This window comes from Ranitomeya variabilis, chromosome 2 (genome assembly GCF_051348905.1).
Source record: "Ranitomeya variabilis isolate aRanVar5 chromosome 2, aRanVar5.hap1, whole genome shotgun sequence".
Taxonomy (NCBI): Eukaryota; Metazoa; Chordata; class Amphibia; order Anura; family Dendrobatidae; genus Ranitomeya; species Ranitomeya variabilis.
Genome location: NC_135233.1, coordinates 77,843,109 through 77,864,294, shown reverse-complemented (window position 1 = coordinate 77,864,294; position 21,186 = coordinate 77,843,109). Strand labels below are relative to the sequence as shown.

Below are 21,186 nucleotides of genomic sequence, written 5' to 3'. Positions count from 1 at the left end.
AGGGTAAACTGTGCTTTACTTATGCTGCCCAGGGCCGAAGCTGCGTATCCGCCGCTGACATCACATTTGAGAACGTTGCAGCCAATCAGCGAGCCCAGCAGATTGTGCTGTCCACATCGGTAGAGCCGCTAAGATCAGTGATTGGTTGCAGCGCCGTTTAAGTGAAGTCAGAACGTCAGGTGAACAACACAGACTGACCAGCAGCAGACAGCCAGCGTTGGACCCAGGGAGGGTAAGTACAACTCAGTTTATTTTATTTTTTTACTACTTATGGAGATTATTGGAAAAACTATTCTGAAAGGGCACAACCCCTTTAAACTGAATACACAATACTTTAAGTGATGTTCCACCTTTGGATATATTTTAGTATGGATTGGTCACCAAATTTTACAATACAAACTGCATACATTATTAATATATATTATATTATGAGGCCGATGTACTTAAAAAAAAAAAATCATGTCATAATAGCAGTATAATCCTGTATGAACGATTAAATCAATCTTCACCCTGATTGACAGAACTTCAGCGTACCGCCTCCTTGCTGAGTTCTCACACTGCTCAGTATAAGCTGCAGCTCTCAGGCTAGGTGGTTGGAGACTGACTAACCTTGGACTTGAGAACTCATTCACTCTATAGCTAGATTTATAAAATGCACATCTTAATATCAGGGAATATTTAGCAATTCTGACATGTATTTTCAAAGGAAATACACCAATATCATCAAGTCTGATATATTTAATAATAATGTATACAGTTTGCATTGTAAAATCTGCTCATCAATTCACTTTAAAGCTTAATCTCACAACATTTTCTGCTATTTTCTTTTTGAATTTCAGCAGAAATATGTACTATATGAAAAAACAGACTTGCCATTCGGAATTTTGGCTGCAATTATCATTGCTAATAATGTGTGTTAAAGCTGCATATTTCCTTCTTTGCACTGCACTGCAAAGGGTGAAATCGGTGGTAAACACTCCCCCAAAAATGGTCATAATGAGATTATGCGCATAAGATGCCTTAAAATCGGGGGGAACAAGCCATCGAGACACCCACGGTATATCAAACAGTCTACCACATAGAAGCATCTAATAACTCGAAATGATCCAACAGTAATACAAAAGAATTGCTGTTAAGAACATAAGACAATACAAATATGCATATAAATATGACTCTGCCCAATGTTATAGCATATCAATCAAGAATAATATAATCTAAAGTGGCACACCGACTCCAGAATAACCGAATGAGAACAAGCTATCCCAAGAAATTAATACCTGTAATAATAAAGGTCAGATCAAGGAACTGATTAGTCACCTGAAAGAGAAAGCTCAGGGTAACCCCTGATGAAGCCATCATGTGTGGCGGAGCATGAGGGGTCTGATAGTCTCTCAGACTATCTCACACCGCACGGCTACTGCAAAACAGTGCAGATTTTCCATGTGAAAAATTCAGAAAGAAAATTTGCTGTGTTTGTGTCCCACGGGAATGTACCCTGAAGGTCATTTGGCCCGTTTTAGCACTGTATCCCATGGGCGTGGAGAGCAGTGGATATTCATTCTCCTTAGTAGCGGGCACACGTGATCGCCCAGCAGCCGCAGGAACCAGTGGCTGCATCTACTGTGTCCGATGTTAAAGAGGAATGCTCCCTAAGCCCATAGTTCCTCCCACCTCTCAGTGCCAGCTTCAGTGGACAGATGTAGGAGGAACTATGGGCGTGGGGAGCAGTGAATATTCATTTCTCTTTATCTTTGTGCACAGGTGTTAGCCGCAGCAGTCGGCTTTTAACTACTGTGACACGCTGATCCACAGCTGCTGCTCCCCCACCACCTCCCCATCCACAGCAGGCACATCCAGATTATAAGACACAACCCCATTTTCTTCCAAATTTTGGGAGGAAAAAAGTGTCTTATAGTTAGAGAAAACAATACTGTATTTTACACTTTTTTTATACAGGTTTATCTGTCTAATTCAACTAATTTGCTTACATATGAAAAAAAAAATTAATACAAGGAAAAAAAGACCAGCTGCAATTAGGAGGCCAAAAAAATAAAAATCTCACACAGACATGGTGCCCAAAAAGCAAAGTAAAAGTGGAAACTTATTTTTAAAGGGGTTATATAGTAAAAACAAGCTTTAACTAGTGATGAGCGAACGTGCTCAGATAAGGAGTTATCAGAACAAGCTCGTGTGATAACCAATCATCTTTGGCAAGCTCTTCGGCAATCCCTGCATGTGTTGCGGCTGTCGAACAGCCGCGAGGCAAGCAGCTGAGGGGACTTGAACATATTTTTTGAGCACAATGAAGACACTCTTAGCACACGAGCATGCTCGGATAAAACCTTATCCAAGCACGTTCTCTCATCAATACTTATAACCAGTAAACATGAAGATGATAACTTGCTGATCGGTGGGTGTCCCACAGCTGGGATCTGCACTGATAAACAGCAGTAGGTCGGGAGCTCCATTCTCTATAAGGGTGCTGGAAAAAGAAGAGTGAAGTGCTTGACAGACCCATAGTGAATGAACGGCCTATAGGTCAATCATATGCACGGTCTCTTTATTCTATCAGGAATAACAGTTTCCAAATCTACCAACTAATGCGGCTCCCAGCTGTTGACGTCCACCGACGGATAGGTGATATATTTTTTTCACAAACCAGTTAGCTGCCATAACGCAGAACAAAATGTAAATCCTAAACGAACTGGACAAGAATGGAGGAGACAACAGAACAAACAGTATACTTTAGAATCTAGAGAGTGAGATAACATAAATGAACATCTAAGTTTATTGTTCATCCCTGACTGGGAAGAAAGACAATTTTCAAATATTAGGGTATTTTTTGGTAATGCTTAGTGATAAATTACTTTCTGGGAACGAGACTCATTGTCAATCCTAACTTTCATATGCAGAAAAGTCTTAGTGAATGCTTTGGCTTCCATAGAACCTGTTAGTGATTAGAAACAAGTCACACTTTACAAACCTTGGCTTTGCCATCCTCAGCAGACATGTAACCAACACACATGCTCTCTGTAGTATGGCTCCACAGGAACTCAACTGCAAGGGAAAAGTAGGAATTAGGGTACGCAGAGACATGAACATAGGGCTAAACCACTAAGATTTGCTTTTCTGTACCTAGCAGAGCCTGCTTATTGTCTGCCGAGTCCAGCTTCGAAGAACATCTACACGATCGGAGAACAATTACACCACCAAGAATGCTATCTTCATTAGCCAGGAAGGGTGAACCTAAAAATCATTACTTCGGTTAAACAATTTATATGACACGTGATAAAATACTGATCATTATAATGAAAAAAAAATGTGGGGGGTTAAAAACAGTTCTTGCAAATAAAAGTAATCAACTCCTCGAGGTTCCCCTCAAGATCTCTGCTTGCAGTTACTTATCGTAAGCCCTTTTTGGCTTACTTGCTTCCAGTGTTGAGTGGTTATTGGTTCTCCTGAAGGAGATCCAACTGGTGTATGGAGCCACATTACCAGCCAAAGCTCAATGGGAGGGTGGGTGGGTGCAGTGTAAAAATTAGTACCGTCTCAAAGGAAAAAAAACACCTAGGTGATCACATGACCAAAACAGATTCAATGTTGACCTAGATTATTTCCAAGTAGTGGTAAATTAATGTATGCTCAGCATTAGCAGTGTGAGGGAGACAATAAACCTGTAGTGTTTATTCCTTGCAGGCTTTATGCCATTACTGCACACAGGGTACTTTGAGTCCCCCCCCACTCGTGATCGGTCAGACTCCTTGCTATCATACACTTATGACCTATGCTGTAGACACGTGCTAAATGTTGTTAATGGGAGTTGTACTTCTGAAAGACACCATCCATTGTATCAAAAATAAGAAAAAAAATTCCAAGTAGGTGTATAAAAAAATAAATAAATTGTGAATACTCAATTGTTATTTGGGGTTCTGTTTTTAATGCATTCATTGCGAGATAATATGATTTTCCAGGTTAAGAAGAGAAGACAATGCTCTTCTATTCCTAGACTGCACACTTGGGAAAATACAACTTTTTTATGTTTCCATGTTGGGGATTGCTGATAGTAAGTATCCACGCCAATTCAGAAATTGCACTGAACAATTTCAGTTCTCTAGTTAGCGTCTAAAGTATTATGTTTCTGTAAACCGCATTTTGGGAAAATTTTCGCAAAACTGGCTTTTTTTTTATGTGTGGCACGAACGGATTGTTTTATTGATGTCAATTTGGGGGGCTTGCAACATTTTGATCGTTTTTGCATTAGTTTAGGGGGGTGTGGTGACTGTGAAACCACATTCCTGGTGGCTCACTTTATTTTCTCTTTAAGACGTTTACCATATGTCTTATTTAATTTTATATTTTGATAGACTGGTCTTTTATGGTCATGCCAATACCAAAAAGGTTTCTTTTACTTTATTTTTATATGGGAAATATGGCAGGAGAGATTCAAATTTTTATCTATATCAAACTATGTTTTTTGGTTTTTTTTTGGATTTTTCATTTTATTTAGTTCTTTTAGAGAATTTGAGCAAAATTTGTCTGGTCTCGTATATATACTATATACTGCAATAATACAACATTACAATATATAGTGAAATCAAGGTCTTTTATGGAGCTCAGCTAGTTACTAAAGAAGAGAAGCTAAAAAGTGACTGCGAACAAGTATCAAAGAACTAGAAGGGAAGATATTGTGATTCAGTTACATGGCAGGGATCATATAACTCAATCAGAAGGTTACTCTTGTTAGGGCACTTCAGCAGAGAAAAGAAAGCAATAACCAACAGAAACCAGATTGCAGATGGTTTAAAAGGGCAAACTTAGGAATTAAAACAGAGGGAACGTGCAAGAAAAACAGATGTTCAATTAGTTAGAAGCAAATTCCAAATCAGCAGAACTTTGTTATGTTTAAGACTCCTGAAAAAGAAAGGAAAAGTGAACATCAACAGGTTAAAACAGAGAGTGAACAGCAAGGAAGGGTCGGAAAACAAAATTAGGTTTGGATTTCTAGGTTTTTGGATATCAGTGTTTGACATCATCTTAAAAGAGTTGTACAATGTTTAGATGTTATCCCCTCTCCATTACATAGGGGATAACTTCCCAATCGCTGGGGGTCTGACCACTGGGACCTTTACAAATACAGAAAATCTGGGTACTGAAGAACCCCATGTGAATGGGACCACTGGACAGTGTGTTTGGCGGGTCTATGGTACTCTTACTGTTATAGAATGTAGGTGCATATGATTGACCACCGCTCCATAGAGAGCCTCAGCTCTTGGGATGGATCGTTGGGATCCCAGCGGTCGGACCCCCAGCAATTAGGAAGTTAACATCCAAACTTGGTAAAACCCTTTTAAGTGCTCTGAACACTTTTGTGTTTAATAAAATTAGTTAGGTTTTCCAAGAAAAACCCTGGGGAGCAGCATAATACTGTATTGAGGACTATGGGGAATGCATTATACTATATGAAGAACTATAGGGTGCATTATACTATGGGGAGTGCATTGTACCACATGGAGGGCTATGGGGGGGCACATTATACTATATGGAGGACTATGAGGAGTATATTATAGTATATGGAGGACTGTGGGGAATGCAGTATACTATATGAAGAACTATAAGAACTATGAGTGTATACTATATGGAGGACTATGGGGAGTGTATTATACTATATGAAGGACTATGGGGAGTTATACTATATGGAGGACTATGGGGAGTGTATTATACTATATGGAGGACTATGGGAAGTGTATTATACTATATGGAGGACTATGGGGTGTGTATTATACTATATGAAGGACTGTCATGCACATTATACACTGTGTTCCAAATTATTATGCAGAAAGAGTTTAGGAGTGATAAGGTTGAAATTTTTTTGTTTGTCATTTAAACTCATTGATGGTGATGTGTGCCAGGGCGCTTTATATCACTGAAAGCAATTGCAGATACCTGTGCAAATTAGTTTGGCAGGTGTGTCCAAATAAAGGCAAGACTGCTTAAGAAGGCTGTTCCACATTATTAAGCAGCCTACATTTTTTGCCAAAATGGGAAAGAAAAAGATGTGTCGGCTGCTGAGAAGCAACAAATTGTGGAGTATTTAGGTCAAGGCATGACTACAATCTACATTGCCAAGACACTTCGTCGTGATCATCGCGCAATCAAGAAGTATGTAGCTGATTCCCAGCACACACGTGTGCGTGCTGATAAGGAAAAATTGAGGGCTCTTTCCAACAGGCAATTGTGTAAGGTTAAAAGAGCAGCTGCAAAAATGCCTTGTCATAGCAGCAGACAAGTTTTTGAAGCTGCTGGTGCCTCCAACTTCCCCAGAACAACAAGATGCAGGGTCCTTCAGAGGTGCGTAAGCCATCCTGTCGACCACCTCTATCCACTGCACACAAGCAGAAATGGCTCCAGTGGGCCAAACGATACATGAAGACTGACTTCCAAACAGTTTTGTTCACCGATGAGTGCCGTGCAACGCTCGATTGTCCAGATGGATGGAGTGGAAGATGGCTGGTTGATGGACACCCCATGAAAACATGGCTAAGGCACCAACAAGGAGGAGGTGGAGTAATGTTTTGGGCTGGAATCATGGGGAGAGAGATTGTCGGCCCCTTTATGATCCCTGAAGGGGTAAAGATGAACTCCATAATCTATGTGGAGTTTCTAAAACAACACTTCCTGCCATGGTTCAAGAGGAAGAACCGTGCTTTCTGCAGCAAGATCATTTTCATGCATGATAATGCACCGTCTCATGCTGCAAAAAACACATCTGCATCTCTGGCTGCTATGGGCATAAAAGAGGACAAACTTATGGTGTGGCCACCATCTTCCACTGACCTTAACCCCATTGAGAACCTCTAGAGCATCATCAAAAGAAGTGTCTATGATGGCGGGAGGCAGTTCACATCTAAGCAACAGCTCTGGGAGGGTATTCTGTCCATATGCAAAACAATTGAAGCAGAAACCATCCAAAAACTGACAAATTCAATGAACGAGAGAGTTCAGAAGCTTCTTTCGAACAAGGGGTCCTATGTGCAAATGTAACATCACCTAGAATAAAGTTTTCACTTGAAAACTGTTTGATTTCATTTTGTAATAGGCTGATAATGCTTATAACTTCACAATTGACCATTTTTTTTTTCAAAATAAAAAAAAAGGTTGAAAACTCTGCTGTGCATAATAATTTGGAACATGCATTTTGAGTGTTTATTTTTTTTTTAAAAGATACTGTTTTCATAGGCAGTTTGTTCCAAAACATTGCAATTATACTAGAATAGTAGATGACTGGAAAATAACAATGACTGCAATTCAGATAGGTAATTTAGAGAAAATATGAGGAAATATGATTTGCATAATAATTTGGAACACAGTGTATTATATGGAGGACTATGGGGTGTATTATACTAAACAAGCAAAACACAGCCTACTCATCAAGTGATTGGGTTGGTTATACTGGAACAATAATCCTAGTTCTCAGCAGAACATTGCCTGGAGGAAACTGCAGATATGCTGCTGATAACATGATACTGTATGGGGACAGATTGATCTATTAGTGATCGTTCTCTCGCCATCACTGTTCCTTAGCCAGTGTAAAGAGACTGGGAAACAAGTGTCGAACGACTTCAATATTGTCGACCACACTCGTTTAGCGGTCTGAACTCCGCACATGTAAATACAACAGAAATGTTTCTGTGTGATGTGCAATAAGTTAGCATTTGGGGCCCCATTTTAAACTTTTGCCTAGGGTCCCACTTTGCCTAAAAATGGCCCTGGAATTAATGAAGCACTGGTGGAATTGGTTACACTTTATTTCTTCTCCTAAACTTCACCAGCTGTGTATGAAGTTAAATAAGAAAGGGCAAAGTACAGAACACTTGAAAGATCTCTTAGCCAAGAATGAAAAAAAAAAAAAAAGATGATTAGAGAAGCAGCAATTTGGTAAACAAAATTCCCAGAAATATAGACTAATGCACAGAATGTCCAGGGGCTTACAGTTCATGTGAAATAAGAGAAGAAGGAAAATGATGAATGGGACTGATGCATGATGTGGATAGTATTAATCCATGCACAAAGACATTACTATTCTCTATGCGCTGAATTGTTCAGCAGGTGATTACACTGACAAATATATTCAGGGCATTGTTTCTTACAAAGCTCTTCATAGCATGAAGCGAGATCAAAGTAGCTATGTTGTGAATTTAACCCAGCCTTGCAAAAAAAAAAAAGCGGTAAATGTGACGGTACTATTCACCTCCTTTACAGAAGATGATGTTCTTGCCAAGATAAGAAAAGAGCAGGGGAGCTGGAGGACAGAGAATCAACATGAAGGGGAAAAAACATCTCAGGAACAGCATGGGGTAAAGGCAGGGGAAATTTGAGAACAGCGAGGATTAGAACGCAACGTTATTGGGTGCAAGATTTCAGTTATTACACATCTTTCACGCTTGTGAACAGTAGAGATGTTAAAGCTGACCCGTGGCAGGTCCGTAAATCCACCATCTCTAACTCATTGACAGGAAGAATCCTTTAGTACACTGTGAACACTGCAAAAAAATAAAACTAAAACAAATCCTTACAGTAACCATTGGTTTAATTTTTATTTAATACATTAATACAAATGAAAATAAGCAACTTTATAATATATGTTATCACAGAAATCTGCTTCTTTCTCCTCCAGGACTGATCATTCATTCTCGATTCATGGGTAAAATCTGTCTTCAGCGAAGACAGGTTTTCCCACCACTGAGATAGGATCTAAAAATTCTATGGAGGGATGAGGCACCGATATTCTGCTGCAAGTTCTAGCTAAAAGAGAAGAGAAATTGACACCAATTATCTATTTCGGGAATGGGAAAATCTGTATTTAATGAAAACAATTTTTCCCCCCACATATTTAGGAAATTTGAGAATTAATTTTTCTAATAAGATATATTACAAAGTTTTCTATTTTCAGGAAATAAAAAAAAATGGAGGTTACTCGTTTTTCAATTTTTAGAATCCACAACTCTATGCAGTAAGGTACCACAATCCCACTAAGAAGATACCAAATTAGCATCAGGTTGCATACGCTGAGATGTCACACAATTGCAATTTTCCGTTGTGATACAAAATATAGACAGTTATTTGGTGGTAAGAACGACTCATGGTATACAGGCAACAGCTTTTAACCGAATACAATTAACATCTCATCTCCTGCAATATATTCTAATGGTACAAATTCCCTCTGCTTGCTGTCTGTCATCTTTCGCTTTACCATCTAGAAACATATTTTAATGTGACTGCTAATTCATTGGTGTAATTAATTTGGTGCATTATTGTACTTAATACTCACTGTTGCATATCCATGACTGGGATCAGTGTAGATCTTATCTGGTGGAAGGTGTTCTAACAAATAGATTTAGCCAGACCTAATGTCTTTGATCATCTAACCACCCCCTGGTGTGCTGTCCCCAGCTGCCAAATTATCCCCAATCAGTTCCCACAATCCATCTCTTCTGACCCAGTATTGTGGACTATAAATTTAGAAACATCCTTAGGGGTTCACGTATGTGGGGGTGCACGTGAGCATCCCCAAAGCAAAGCATCCAGAAGATGAGCATCGATCAAAAGGCAGTTATTCCATGGCAGTTAGTCAGGGCAGGAGTCAGGTAACCCACACTCTGCTCTCCCTTCTATCCATGTGCTTTAGGCTAGGTTCACATTGCGTTAGGGCAATCCGTTTAGCGCTAGCGGATTGCGCTAACGCAATGTTTTTTTCGGGGCCGCGTTTAGGGGTCGCTTTAACGTCCCCGCTCTAGCAGATCCCCGATCTGCGAGAGCGGGGAACGGACCTCGGGCACGCCGCAAGCAAGCTGCAAGCAGCGTCCGCGGCGCATCACAAAAGAACGGCACATCGCCAGCGCGAGCCGGAAAAGGCACGCGCTAGCGATGCGCTACAGGCGAAATTTACATTGCTGTCAAAATGGGTGCGCTAACGGACCCGTTGCACGGCGTTAATTGCGACATTTTCGCCGTGCAACGCTGTCCGTTAGCGTGCACACATTAACGCAATGTGAACCTAGCCTTATTCCTATCCTCCTGTGTTCCCTTGCAATCCACATTCCTGCCAAATCCCCCCTCGATCACGACTCATATTCATCAGCTCCTCTCTCCTTCCCTCTCTCATGTACAGCTCCCATGCACTTCTCACCTTCCTGAAAAACCTCAGCCCATCTTGCCCAAACACATTGTACAAAAAAGTTTGTACAATTCCCCAAACTACTTGCTCTTTATCTTCCTACTCCTACTGATTTCAGGGGACTTCTCCCCAACTCTGGTCCACCCTCCCCCAACCTCAACCCCTACCCTACCTCACTTTGAAACCTTACTAATATTACTAATATTAGTTGCACTCCTTCATCTCCTTCTTTTAATTGTGCCCTTTGGAATCCACGGTCTGTATGTAACAAGCTTCCTTTCCTACACAATTACTTTCTGAAACACTCTCTTAATCTGTTGGCCCTCACAGAAACCTGGATTCAGGATTCTGATACTTTCTCTCCTGCTGCCATTTCCCATGGTGGCTTACAATTCTCATTCCCTGTGACCCACAAACAGACATGGTGGTGGAGTCGGCATACTCCTGTCCCCACAATGCACTTTCCAGGTCTCCCTCAGAGTAGCGGACATATACCGGCCCCCAGTATCACGCACCCACTTCCTGGACCATTTCTCTGCCTGGCTGTCCTCAGAACTAGCAACCCTTATCCTGGGGGACTTCAACATCCCCATTAACAGCCTCACTTCCACATCTGCATCCCAGCTTTCACTAACCACTTCTCTAGGCCTCTCACAGCTCTCAACCTCTGAAACACACAAAGACGGTAACACCCTTGACCTGGTCTTTGTATGTCTCTGTTCTATCTCCTACCTAGATAACTCACCGCTTCCCCTCTCTGACACAACATTCTCTCCTTCACACTCACAATTCCTCGCCCAACCCAGCACACTCCTACCTACCACACATTCAGAAATCTACATGCTATTAACCCTCACACACTTTCAGACTCCCTACACTCATCATTGTCCCCAATCTCCTCTTTTTCCTGTCCTGATCTGGCTGTACATCACTACAATGACACTCTTAGAAGCACCCTTGACCAAGTAGCTCCTCTCACCCTCAGAACCTCTAAACACAGAGTAAAACAGCCCTGGCTCACATCACAAATCCGATATCTCCAGCGATGCTCTAGGTGTGCTGAACGCTTATGGAGGAAAACTCGCACACCAGAAGACTTCATACACTTCAAATTTATGTTAAAAACCTATATCTCTGCCCTTCACCTCGCCAAACAGACCTACTTCACCACTCTGATCTTCTCACTATCCAACAACCCCAAGAAACTTTTTGACACCTTTCACTCCCTCCTCAGGCCAAAAGCACAAGCCCCTATCACAGACATTTGTGCTGATGACCTGGCCTCCCACTTTATAGAGAAAATAGATAATATCCATCAGGAAGTCCGCTCCCAGACACCAAGTGCAGTGACTCCCATCCCTCCCCTGCATCTCCCCTGACTCACTCTCCACATTCGATCCCATCACAGAAGAAGTCTCCAAGCTCCTCTCTTCTTTTTGTCCGACTACAAGCCCTACCGACCCCATTCCCTCACATCTCCTCCAGTCTCTCTCTCTCAGTTGTCACAACTCACCTAACTACAATCTTTAATCTCTCACTCTCCTCTGGCATTTTCCTCTCCTCCTTCACTCTATCATTGCTCCATTACTAAAGAAATCCGCCCTCGACCCATCCTGCACAAATAACTTCAGACCGGTCTCCAATCTCCCCTTCATCTCTAAACTCTTGGAGCGCCTGATCTACTTCCCCTTAGCCATTACCTCCTCCTAGACCCTTCACAGTCCGGTTTCCGCCCCCTACATTCAATAGAAACTGCACTCATCAAGGTGACCAATGACCTTCTGACAGCAAAGTGTAAAGGTGACCACTCTCTGCTCATTCTTCTCGACCTTTCTGCAGCTTTCGACACTGTTGACCACCCTCTCCTACTCTCTAGGCTCCAGTCACTAGGTATTAAAGGACATTGCTCTCTCCTGGTTCTCCTCCAATCTTTCCGACCGCTCCTTCAGTGTTCTGTTCTCTGGCTCCATTCATCTCCTCTTCCTCTCCCTTTCGGGGTACCTCAGGGCTCAGTCCTTGGTCCCCTTCTCTTCTCCCTCTACATGGCCCCAATTGGACAGACCATCAGCAGATTTGGCTTTCAGTAAAATCTTTATGCTGATGACACACAACTATACACGTCATCCCCTGACCTTACCCCCAGCTGTACTACAGAACACCACTGACTGTCTGTCTGCAGTCTTCAACATTATGTCCGCTCTCTATCTGAAACTCAACCTCTCCAAAACTGAACTTCCTGTGCTCCCGCCATCTACTAACCTCCCTAGATCTGACATTTCCCTCTCCGTGGGTAACATCACAACACCCCGGCAGCAGGCACGCTGTCTGGGTGTTAGGTTTGACTCCGATCTCTCCTTCACATCCCATGTACAATCTCTTGCCCGCTCGTGCCGCTTACACCTAAAGAACATCTCTAGAATCCGCCCTTTTCTCACCATGGAAACAACAAAAACCCTCACTGTCGCCTTGATCCACTCCCGCCTGGACTACTGTAACGCTCTATTAATTGGCCTCCCCCTCACTCGACTTTCCCCTCTCCAGTCTATACTTAATGCAGCAGCCAGGGTTGTCCATCTAGCTAATTGGTATTCCGAAGTGTCCGCTCTTCGCCAGTCGTTACACTGGCTGCCCATTCATTATAGAATCCAATTCAAAGTGCTTGTTCTCACCCACAAAGCTCTCCACAGTGCGGCACCCCCATACATCTCCTCCCTCATTTCGGTCTATCGGCTTAGCCGACCGCTGCGCTCTGCAAATGACTTTTGACTAACCTCTGCACTAATCCGTAGCTCCCACTCCCGACTCCAAGACTTCTCCCGTGCTGCGCCAATCCTCTGGAATGCTCTACCCCAAGATATTAGGACCATCCACAATTGGCATAGTTTTAGGCGCTCCCTCAAAACACATTTGTTCAGAGCGGCCTATCACGTTCACTAATCAAAATAATTTTATGTTTGTGTGTGTGTGTAGCCCGTTCACTACCTCCATCTATCCCGCACCCCCTGAAGATGGCTGGACCATCATTGTAAATACATCATTGTAAATACACACCTGTACTTTGTATCTCCCCCACCTCATTGTAGAGTGTAAGCTTTCACGAGCAGGGTCATCTCATTTTGCTTTAATTATTGTATTGCTAACATTGTTACTTATGACTTTTATGTTTGAAACTGTTAAACTGTAAAGCGCTGAGGAATATGTTGGCGCTATTTAAATAAAGATTATCATCTTAGGTCATATTCACATGCCGCAGATTGGTTTCAGAAACTAAAGTGCTGAAAATCTATTCTACATATCTGAATGAATATATATCATAATAATAATATGAATATCACTGTAGCATGTCCATTAATTTCTGCAGGTCCAATTCAGATCAATGCAGGGCTGTAGCTATGAAGATAGGAAGCTAAACTTTCAGCTACAAATCTCATATTTTTCCATACTCAGATTTCTTTATAAATGGACACAATGACAATAGCACAAAAAAACAAAGGTACACTTTGTCATGGCTGGTGGGCTCACATGAACTGGTCAATTTGTGCACTAAATACCTTCATTTTATAAATACAGTACAGACCAAAAGTTTGGACACACCTTCTCATTTAAAAAAATTTCTGTATTTTCATGACTATAAAAATTGTACATTCACACTGAAGGCATCAAAACTATGACTTAACACATGTGGAATTATATACTTAACAATAAAGTGTGAAACAACTGAAATTATGTCTTATATTCTAGGTTCTTCAAAGTAGCCACCTTTTCCTTTGATGACTGCTTTGCACACTCTTGGCATTCTCTTGATGAGCTTCAAGAGGTAGTCACTGGGAATGGTATCCAACAATCTTGAAGGATTTCCCAGAAGGCCCTTTTGCCTTCACTCTGCGGTCCAGCTCACCCCAAACCATCTCAATTGGGTTCAGGTCTGGTGACTGTGGAGGTCAGGTCATCTGGCGTAGCATCCCATCACTGGAGGTATGTTTGGGGTCATTGTCCTGTTGAAAAATAAATGATGGTCCAACTAAACGCAAACCGGATGAAATAGCATGCCGATGCAAGATGCTGTGGTAGCCATGCTGGTTCAGTATGCCTTCAATTTTGAATTAATCCCTAACCGTGTCACCAGCAAAGCACCCCCACACCATCACACCTCCTCCTCCATGCTTCATGGTGGGAACCAGGCACGTAGAGTCCATCCGTTCATCTTTTCTGCGTCGCACAAAGACACGGTGGTTGGAACCAAAGATCTCAAATTTGGACTCATCAGACCAAAGCACAGATTTCCACTGGTCTAATGTCCATTCCTTGTGTTCTTTAGCTCAAACAAGTCTCTTCTGCTTGTTGCCTGTCCTTAGCAGTGGTTTCCTAGCAGCTATTTTACCATGAAGGCCTGCTGCACAAAGTCTCCTCTTAACAGTTGTTGTAGAGATGTGTCTGCTGCTAGAACTCTGTGTGGCATTGACCTGGTCTCTAATCTGAGCTGCTGTTAAAATGTTTCCCAATTTTTCGGACTGACTGACCTTCATTTCTTAAAGTAATGATGGCCACTCGTTTTTCTTTACTTAGCTGCTTTTTTCTTGCCATAATACAAATTCTAACAGTCTATTCAGTAGGACTATCAGCTGTGTATCCACCAGACTTCTGCACAACACAACTAATGGTCCCAACCCCATTTATAAGGTAAGAAATCCCACTTATTAAACCTGACAGGGCACACCTGTGAACTGAAAACCATTCCCGGTGACTACCTCTTGAAGCTCATCAAGAGAATGCCAAGAGTCTGCAAAGCAGTCATCAAAGCAAAAGGTGGCTACTTTGAAGAACCTAGAATATAAGACATAATTTCAGTTGTTTCACACTATTTGTTAAGCATATAATTCTACATGTGTTAATTCATAGTTTTGATGCCTTCAGTGTGAATGTACAATTTTCATAGTCATGAAAATACAGAAAAATCTTTAAATGAGAAGGTGTGTCCAAACTTTTGGCCTGTACTGTATATTCTATAGAGAAGAAATGTAGTCTAAATTTCATATCTTCAATGTCTACATACACCTTAGCGCTTACAGAGGCTGCTTTATTCTTTTGATTGTATATTATGCACCTGTTCACACCTGCTTTATTCACTTCGGAGGTGCATGTCTGACTTTTGTAGTATACTTTTGAATGTGGTGACTGTTTCCATATTTGGCTGAGCTGCTGCTATCACACATTTTTCCGGCAGATACTACCTAAAAAAAAAGCACTGAAAAACTTCACAAAAAAATTAACATAATGCACAGCACTGTCAAAACGACATTGCTGTGCACATGTTCAGTCTGTTGTGACTGCTTTTAACTGCTTCATGGTGCAAAAACCATGAAGCTGTTAAAAGAAGAAGACAAAAGAAGTAACATGTTCATTCGACGAGTGGCTTCATTTAGAAGTGTTGCACCATGCATCTAACCTTAGGTTCATGAGCACAGGGGCTGCTATTAGAAATATATACAGCCGGAGTCTAATTTCCATGCATTTGTGAAATGATTAGTACCGTATCTAGAGCATATCCGAGTAAGGTCGATTAGATGGTTGTAAATTGTAAGAAAACATTGAAACACAGTTTTAGGGTAGGGCATAAACACAAGGCTTACCTCCTAGCCACTGCGTGGTCAGTGAGCTGCTTACTGCTGCACGAGACTGTTATGGCAAGATAGTGTAACCAAAATGTACTTTGCCCTCACAGCCAACATTTCATTCTTTTTCTGCAATACACAGAGTTTAGCACACTTGTTGGCCCTTAATAGCAGCAGAATGTGTCTCACAAGTATGTCCCATTCCGGTTAGATGCTTCCAGGGCATGTTTGATGAAATGGGACGTGACTGCATGTCCAGGAGAATGGGAAGTGATGGAGAGAGGTCTCCTTTCTTAGTTTCATACCATGTATACACCCTGGAAAGTAAAGTAAAATACGATCCAAGATGTGATGACAGGTCTGCTTTAAAAGATAAACCCACTGAAAGTTCCTAACTCCCAGCGATTTTTCATCATCCCTTGACAAGAGATCTGGAGGATCAGGGGGGTGGAAGTGGCCAAATCTTTGTTACTTAGCAATACTCAACAGATTCCACAAGAACATATATTTGGCTGCAGATGATCTGACTATATAAGATATAATTAACGGTTACACATTTTCTTTTACATTGCAGACTTATAAAGGATGCTGATGTTTATGCTGCCAGCAATGTAAAACACACATTGAAATATACACTTCGTGTTTAAACTTATTGGATACACCTCTTCGTACCAACTAGGAGTTCTCCTCTGCCCAATGAAGTGCCCGAATTCTGGATTCAATAAAGTACGAATAGGAACAGGTCTGTTGGATATCTTCATGCCTAAAGCTCTGTTCTCCTGTCCTGTAGTTTTTCTGCTTTTTTAATCAGTTTCGGGATGACAAAAACATAAATAAAATGTTTCGGCTCAATATCCATTAATTTGAATATAGATTGAAATGTCCTAAAATGTCGTCCAATTGCCTCTTTTCCAGTTATCTGTTTTTCTGCTGTATCAAATAGGGTAGTATGCACAACTTTTTTTAGTCCAGCCAAAAAACGGATAACAACTGAATCCATCTTTTTAAAATTTACTTTGAAGTTTATGGGAAAAAGGATCACAATATAGGATGTTACAAGAAGATGATAACTGGAAACGTAAACAGGGCCTTCGGCTATGTTCACATTACCGATTATCATCAGTTTGTAACTGGTCTAATATTAAAAAGAAAATTGGAATAATTACATTACAAACAGAGCAAACTTGGATGCAAACTTGGGTTTCCGCTTAGCATCCTTTTTTGTTCCATTTCTCAAAGATCCATTTTTACATAAATTGTTTTTGAACACCGCTAGTGTTGTGGGCATGTGCAGTGCTTAAAACACTGAATCCTTTAAAGGGAAACTGTCAGTAGGAAACTAAGAAAAGCATGATGTAGGGGCAGAAATACTGATTTCAGCGATCTGTCACTAATTAGGCTGTGTGTTGTTGTTTCAATACAATGTTTTATCAAAAGGAGATTATCACTACCTGGATCACAGGTTGCACAAGCCCCGGTACCACCATGACCCCTCCTCTGATAAGCAGCTTACTGTTAATAGACAATGTACACAGAAAGCTGTGGTGTGGAGAGGGGCAACTTTCTGAGCTCCGCTACGTGAATAACTGTGCCACAACTCCTGCACCCAGTAAACGGAGTGATACATCACTGAAATCAGGGTCTCTTTCCCTACATTATGCCGCTCTCATATGAGGTAGCAAAGACCTGGTGACAGATTCCCTTTAACGGATGAAATAACAGGTAACCATCCTGATGTGAGTCACTTCCCATAGACTTTACTGTTAAAAAAAACAATATAGAATTGCTATTCATTCTTTTGGCAAGACAAAGACAGTTGTGCAGAATACTTTTTTGATCTAATAAAAAAAAAAAAATGGATTGCAGTGAAACAAAAGACATTTTAGGGAATTTCCACCCTTTTCAATTTAATGGTTCCTGTACTAGATCATTTTATTTCCTTTTGGTTTTGCCACCCGGAGTGGATTCAGAAAGAAAATTAACTACTAGACACGTGAACAGAACCTAAGAGACTGTCCATGTCCTTGTAGTATGCGGCTCTCGTTGTCTGCTTAAGATAATTCAATTATAACAAGACGTGCTATCCTACTCGTACTAGCCATTGGAAAAGGGAGGCTGCCGCAATATATGAACATACGTATAAGATATGCTCAGGTAGGCTATGGTATTTACATGATGCTACACATTAATACCACAGAGATCTATTTAAGAACTCATGTCGCTTTTCCCAAATTCTGAGCCTTGGGGAGACCGTGCGCTGTAACCTCAGCTTCCTATTCCTAGGTAAAAGGACAATGGTCTTCTGATGTTATGGCGCTACCATTTCAAGACCTACAGAAACCATACACTGTTTACCATCGAAGGAATCGGTATTTCAGTTCTCTCATTAACCATATATTTATGACCACAGAACTCAAGCTAACAGTTTAATGAGGCGAACAATCGGTAATCATGTTACTTACATTCAGTGCTATGGGAAGAAAGAAATTGCCACATGAAGTCTTGGTCATGCCGTACCGTATAGAACTTTATTTCGTCCCTAAGTCCACAAGGACAAAATAAATATAGTAGACATGTGCGTCTGGGGTGCCGCGATGCACTGTCCAGTGAGAAAAATAAGTACGGTAAGTCTCTTACCAGTATCTGGATATGAAGTCTTTATTAAATTCTTCAAACACTTGAGCCATTTTTGGGCTCCAGACTGGAACTTTTTTGGGGGTATAAATACATACCTGACGAAGGCTTCAGCCCGGAGCCGAAAACTGGTTCATGTGTTTCTAGAAATCAACAGATGTACTTGTTTCGCTGGATGGACAACGCACCAATCCACCCCAACAGCACAGATCTCCTATTACTCAAAACCGCTCGTTGATCTGACCGGAAAGTGCTCACTGCCGCAGTCTTGCATAGAGGCGAGTGTATTCTCGAATCCATCGAAAGAAGCGCCACCTCAATTCCACTACTGCCCAAGATAAATACAGAGAATTATTTGGTAGTAGCACATATGTCACGATGTCCAGTGTATCATATCTACTTTCCTGGCACCAGTTCTAGTCCTAGAATACCATGTTTGCTATGCTTCTGTATTGCTGGAGAAACACGGAAATATTAATATTTTACACTACTGCTCCTATTGTCACCACTGCCCCCTGTGCTTGTAAGAGAACACCAGTGAAAAACGCTTTCAATATACACACAAGTGGCGTTGTGTATAATACGCCCGTAATAGCCTGTTATGTCTGTACATAAATGTACACAACTTGTCATAATTCATACTGCTATAATATAAATATAAAAAGAACATATATTGCTATAGTCTAAACATCCCAAGAGTTCAAGGCAGTAAATGCACTAACAACGCCTTCCAGAATCTTGTGGCGAGAAGATTTATACACATTTTATAAACCACATTTTATCTGCTCATTATTTGCCAGCTTTTCTGAAATCATCAAAACACAAATATTTATGGCAACTCTGCAGTCCTGAAACTTGGCTTCATCATTAAAGAGTACATCCCCATTTGTAATATTTGGATTATTCTTGTACACAACTCCTTCCTATTTGCCGGCATTTCACTAGTCGATTTATCACTCAACAGATCACCATCCAGGGCAGTAACACTTAACAAATGTGTTTTCACAAATCTAATTATGCCATGTCTTATTTTTAGTGCTGAAACATTGGTTGGCTGTGCTTTGATTAAAAAAACTACATCTGCCATTGGTTTGTCCATCACCTGCAGATTAGAGAGCTCCAAGTGTCTAAGCCAGGCATTGCCTTCTTGGAAGACATCCCAAGCCTTTTATAGAGTTTGAGAGATGCGCTTGAAATAGGATGGAAGAAATGTACTAAAATAGCCAAAAATCGGTCACCTCCAAGCACAGAGCAAGATGGTATTTTGTGTGCGAACTTGATATTGCCCAACCCTTTCCTCAGCCCTCTGGAGCCAAAGCAAGAATGAATTTTACTGGAACCTTCTCATGTACTTCTAAATGATTCAATTGTTGTAATTTTCACTGCTAAGCAACGCTGATAGTAACTGTATTCTGCATCCAAAGGTTTTCAGCTCAACCTTATTATTAATGTTAACTTCAGCAGAGTGTTTTATAACCCTGCATCATTTTTTTTGTATGATTTTCAAAAGGTTTACCCCAGAAGAAAATATTTCTCTATTAATTATTTTTTTTCCTTTCAATAAATTCTCATGTATCTAGAAATTGCTGTCCATGCTTGTTATGAAATCCTACTAGTGTTTTTATTTTAATTCCCACCTAAGTTTTGCATAAACAGCATTTATGGGCCACAGATGATAAATGTATGACTACTGTGTCCAACAGATCATATCCCCAAGAATCATGACAATGCCAGACCCGAAGGTCCCTGTGAGCAGTAGGGCAACCACTATTTCATTTACTTCCATGGGTCCAATACAAAGATACTGCCCATGAAGAACCACTGCTCCAATACGCAATGACTCAAGCAGTAGTCACGTATGCGGATGGTGGAACACTGAAATACATTTTCGATGGGCCATACACAACCAAATATGGGCAGAATCTGTATCTGTGGAATGCACGCTTGGACAAATGGTTTAGATGCAAAATACTTAAATTACTAATATCTCTGCAACAGAGAAGAGAAATAAAGAACAAACATTATTTTGCTCTGCGGCACCTATTACATCATGCAGGGCTGTGGAGTCGGAGCCCATTTTGGTGGAGTCGGAGTCATGGAAATTGAGAAGTCGGAGTCAGAGGTTTGGCTTACTGACTCCACAGCCCTGACATCATGTCCAGTTCACCATAAAATTTAGTGAAATGTACTTTTTAAAGGGCTTGTGGACCTTTGGGGTTTTTACTTACATGCAAGTATTTCAGGCTAAAAAGAATTTTTATAATTAGATTTCATTAAAGATTTTACACCACAAGCATGTTCTTGCTCTGGAAAAGGGAGTTTACAAGAAAAGGGGGAAACTGGGGATTTGTGACAAACTGTGGATGCCTTGGCTGGAAATGGGTTAGGAGGTGGATAGGAGGGGAAAGGTCTTGGGGGTATTTGTTTGTAGGGATTCCCGTCTACACTGCTACAGTAGGTGATAATAGTCATTACAAATCCATCTACTTGTACAGGATATGTTAATGGGTGAGTGCGAGTTGTCTAAAAGGGGGGGCTACGTTTATGATGTTGGGGGTGGTTACTGTGAAAATCAAAAAATGCATGTATTATTGCACTTTGAATAATAGGTTTTTATTAAGAATAACATCACATTTGAGTTAAAAAAAAGATTTTACACCTCTTTTGGCTCTTCTAGGCTCTTTCCTTACCCATTCAACTTTGATGTAGTTTGTTCTTCCTGAACAAATTTAACTTTATGTTCTGATTCAGCAAAGTGTTCATGCC

The 21,186-nt window shown here is 41.0% G+C and overlaps 1 protein-coding gene across 4 annotated transcripts in view; it reads right to left on the bottom strand.

Annotated features, from left to right (window-relative positions):
• The window catches only part of TASP1 (taspase 1), a 224,660-nt gene that overhangs the window by 19,829 nt on the left and 183,645 nt on the right, over positions 1-21,186 (bottom strand). For 3 of the 4 annotated variants that reach the window (XM_077282568.1, XM_077282569.1, XM_077282570.1), the window contains 2 exons: positions 3,136-3,246; positions 2,984-3,057 (listed from right to left, as the gene is read on the bottom strand). The exons of the other annotated variant lie outside the window; for it this stretch is intronic. In XM_077282568.1, coding sequence (XP_077138683.1) covers positions 2,984-3,057; positions 3,136-3,246 — 185 coding nt within the window. The remainder of the gene's footprint in view (positions 1-2,983; positions 3,058-3,135; positions 3,247-21,186) is intronic. 4 annotated transcript variants of the gene reach the window in all.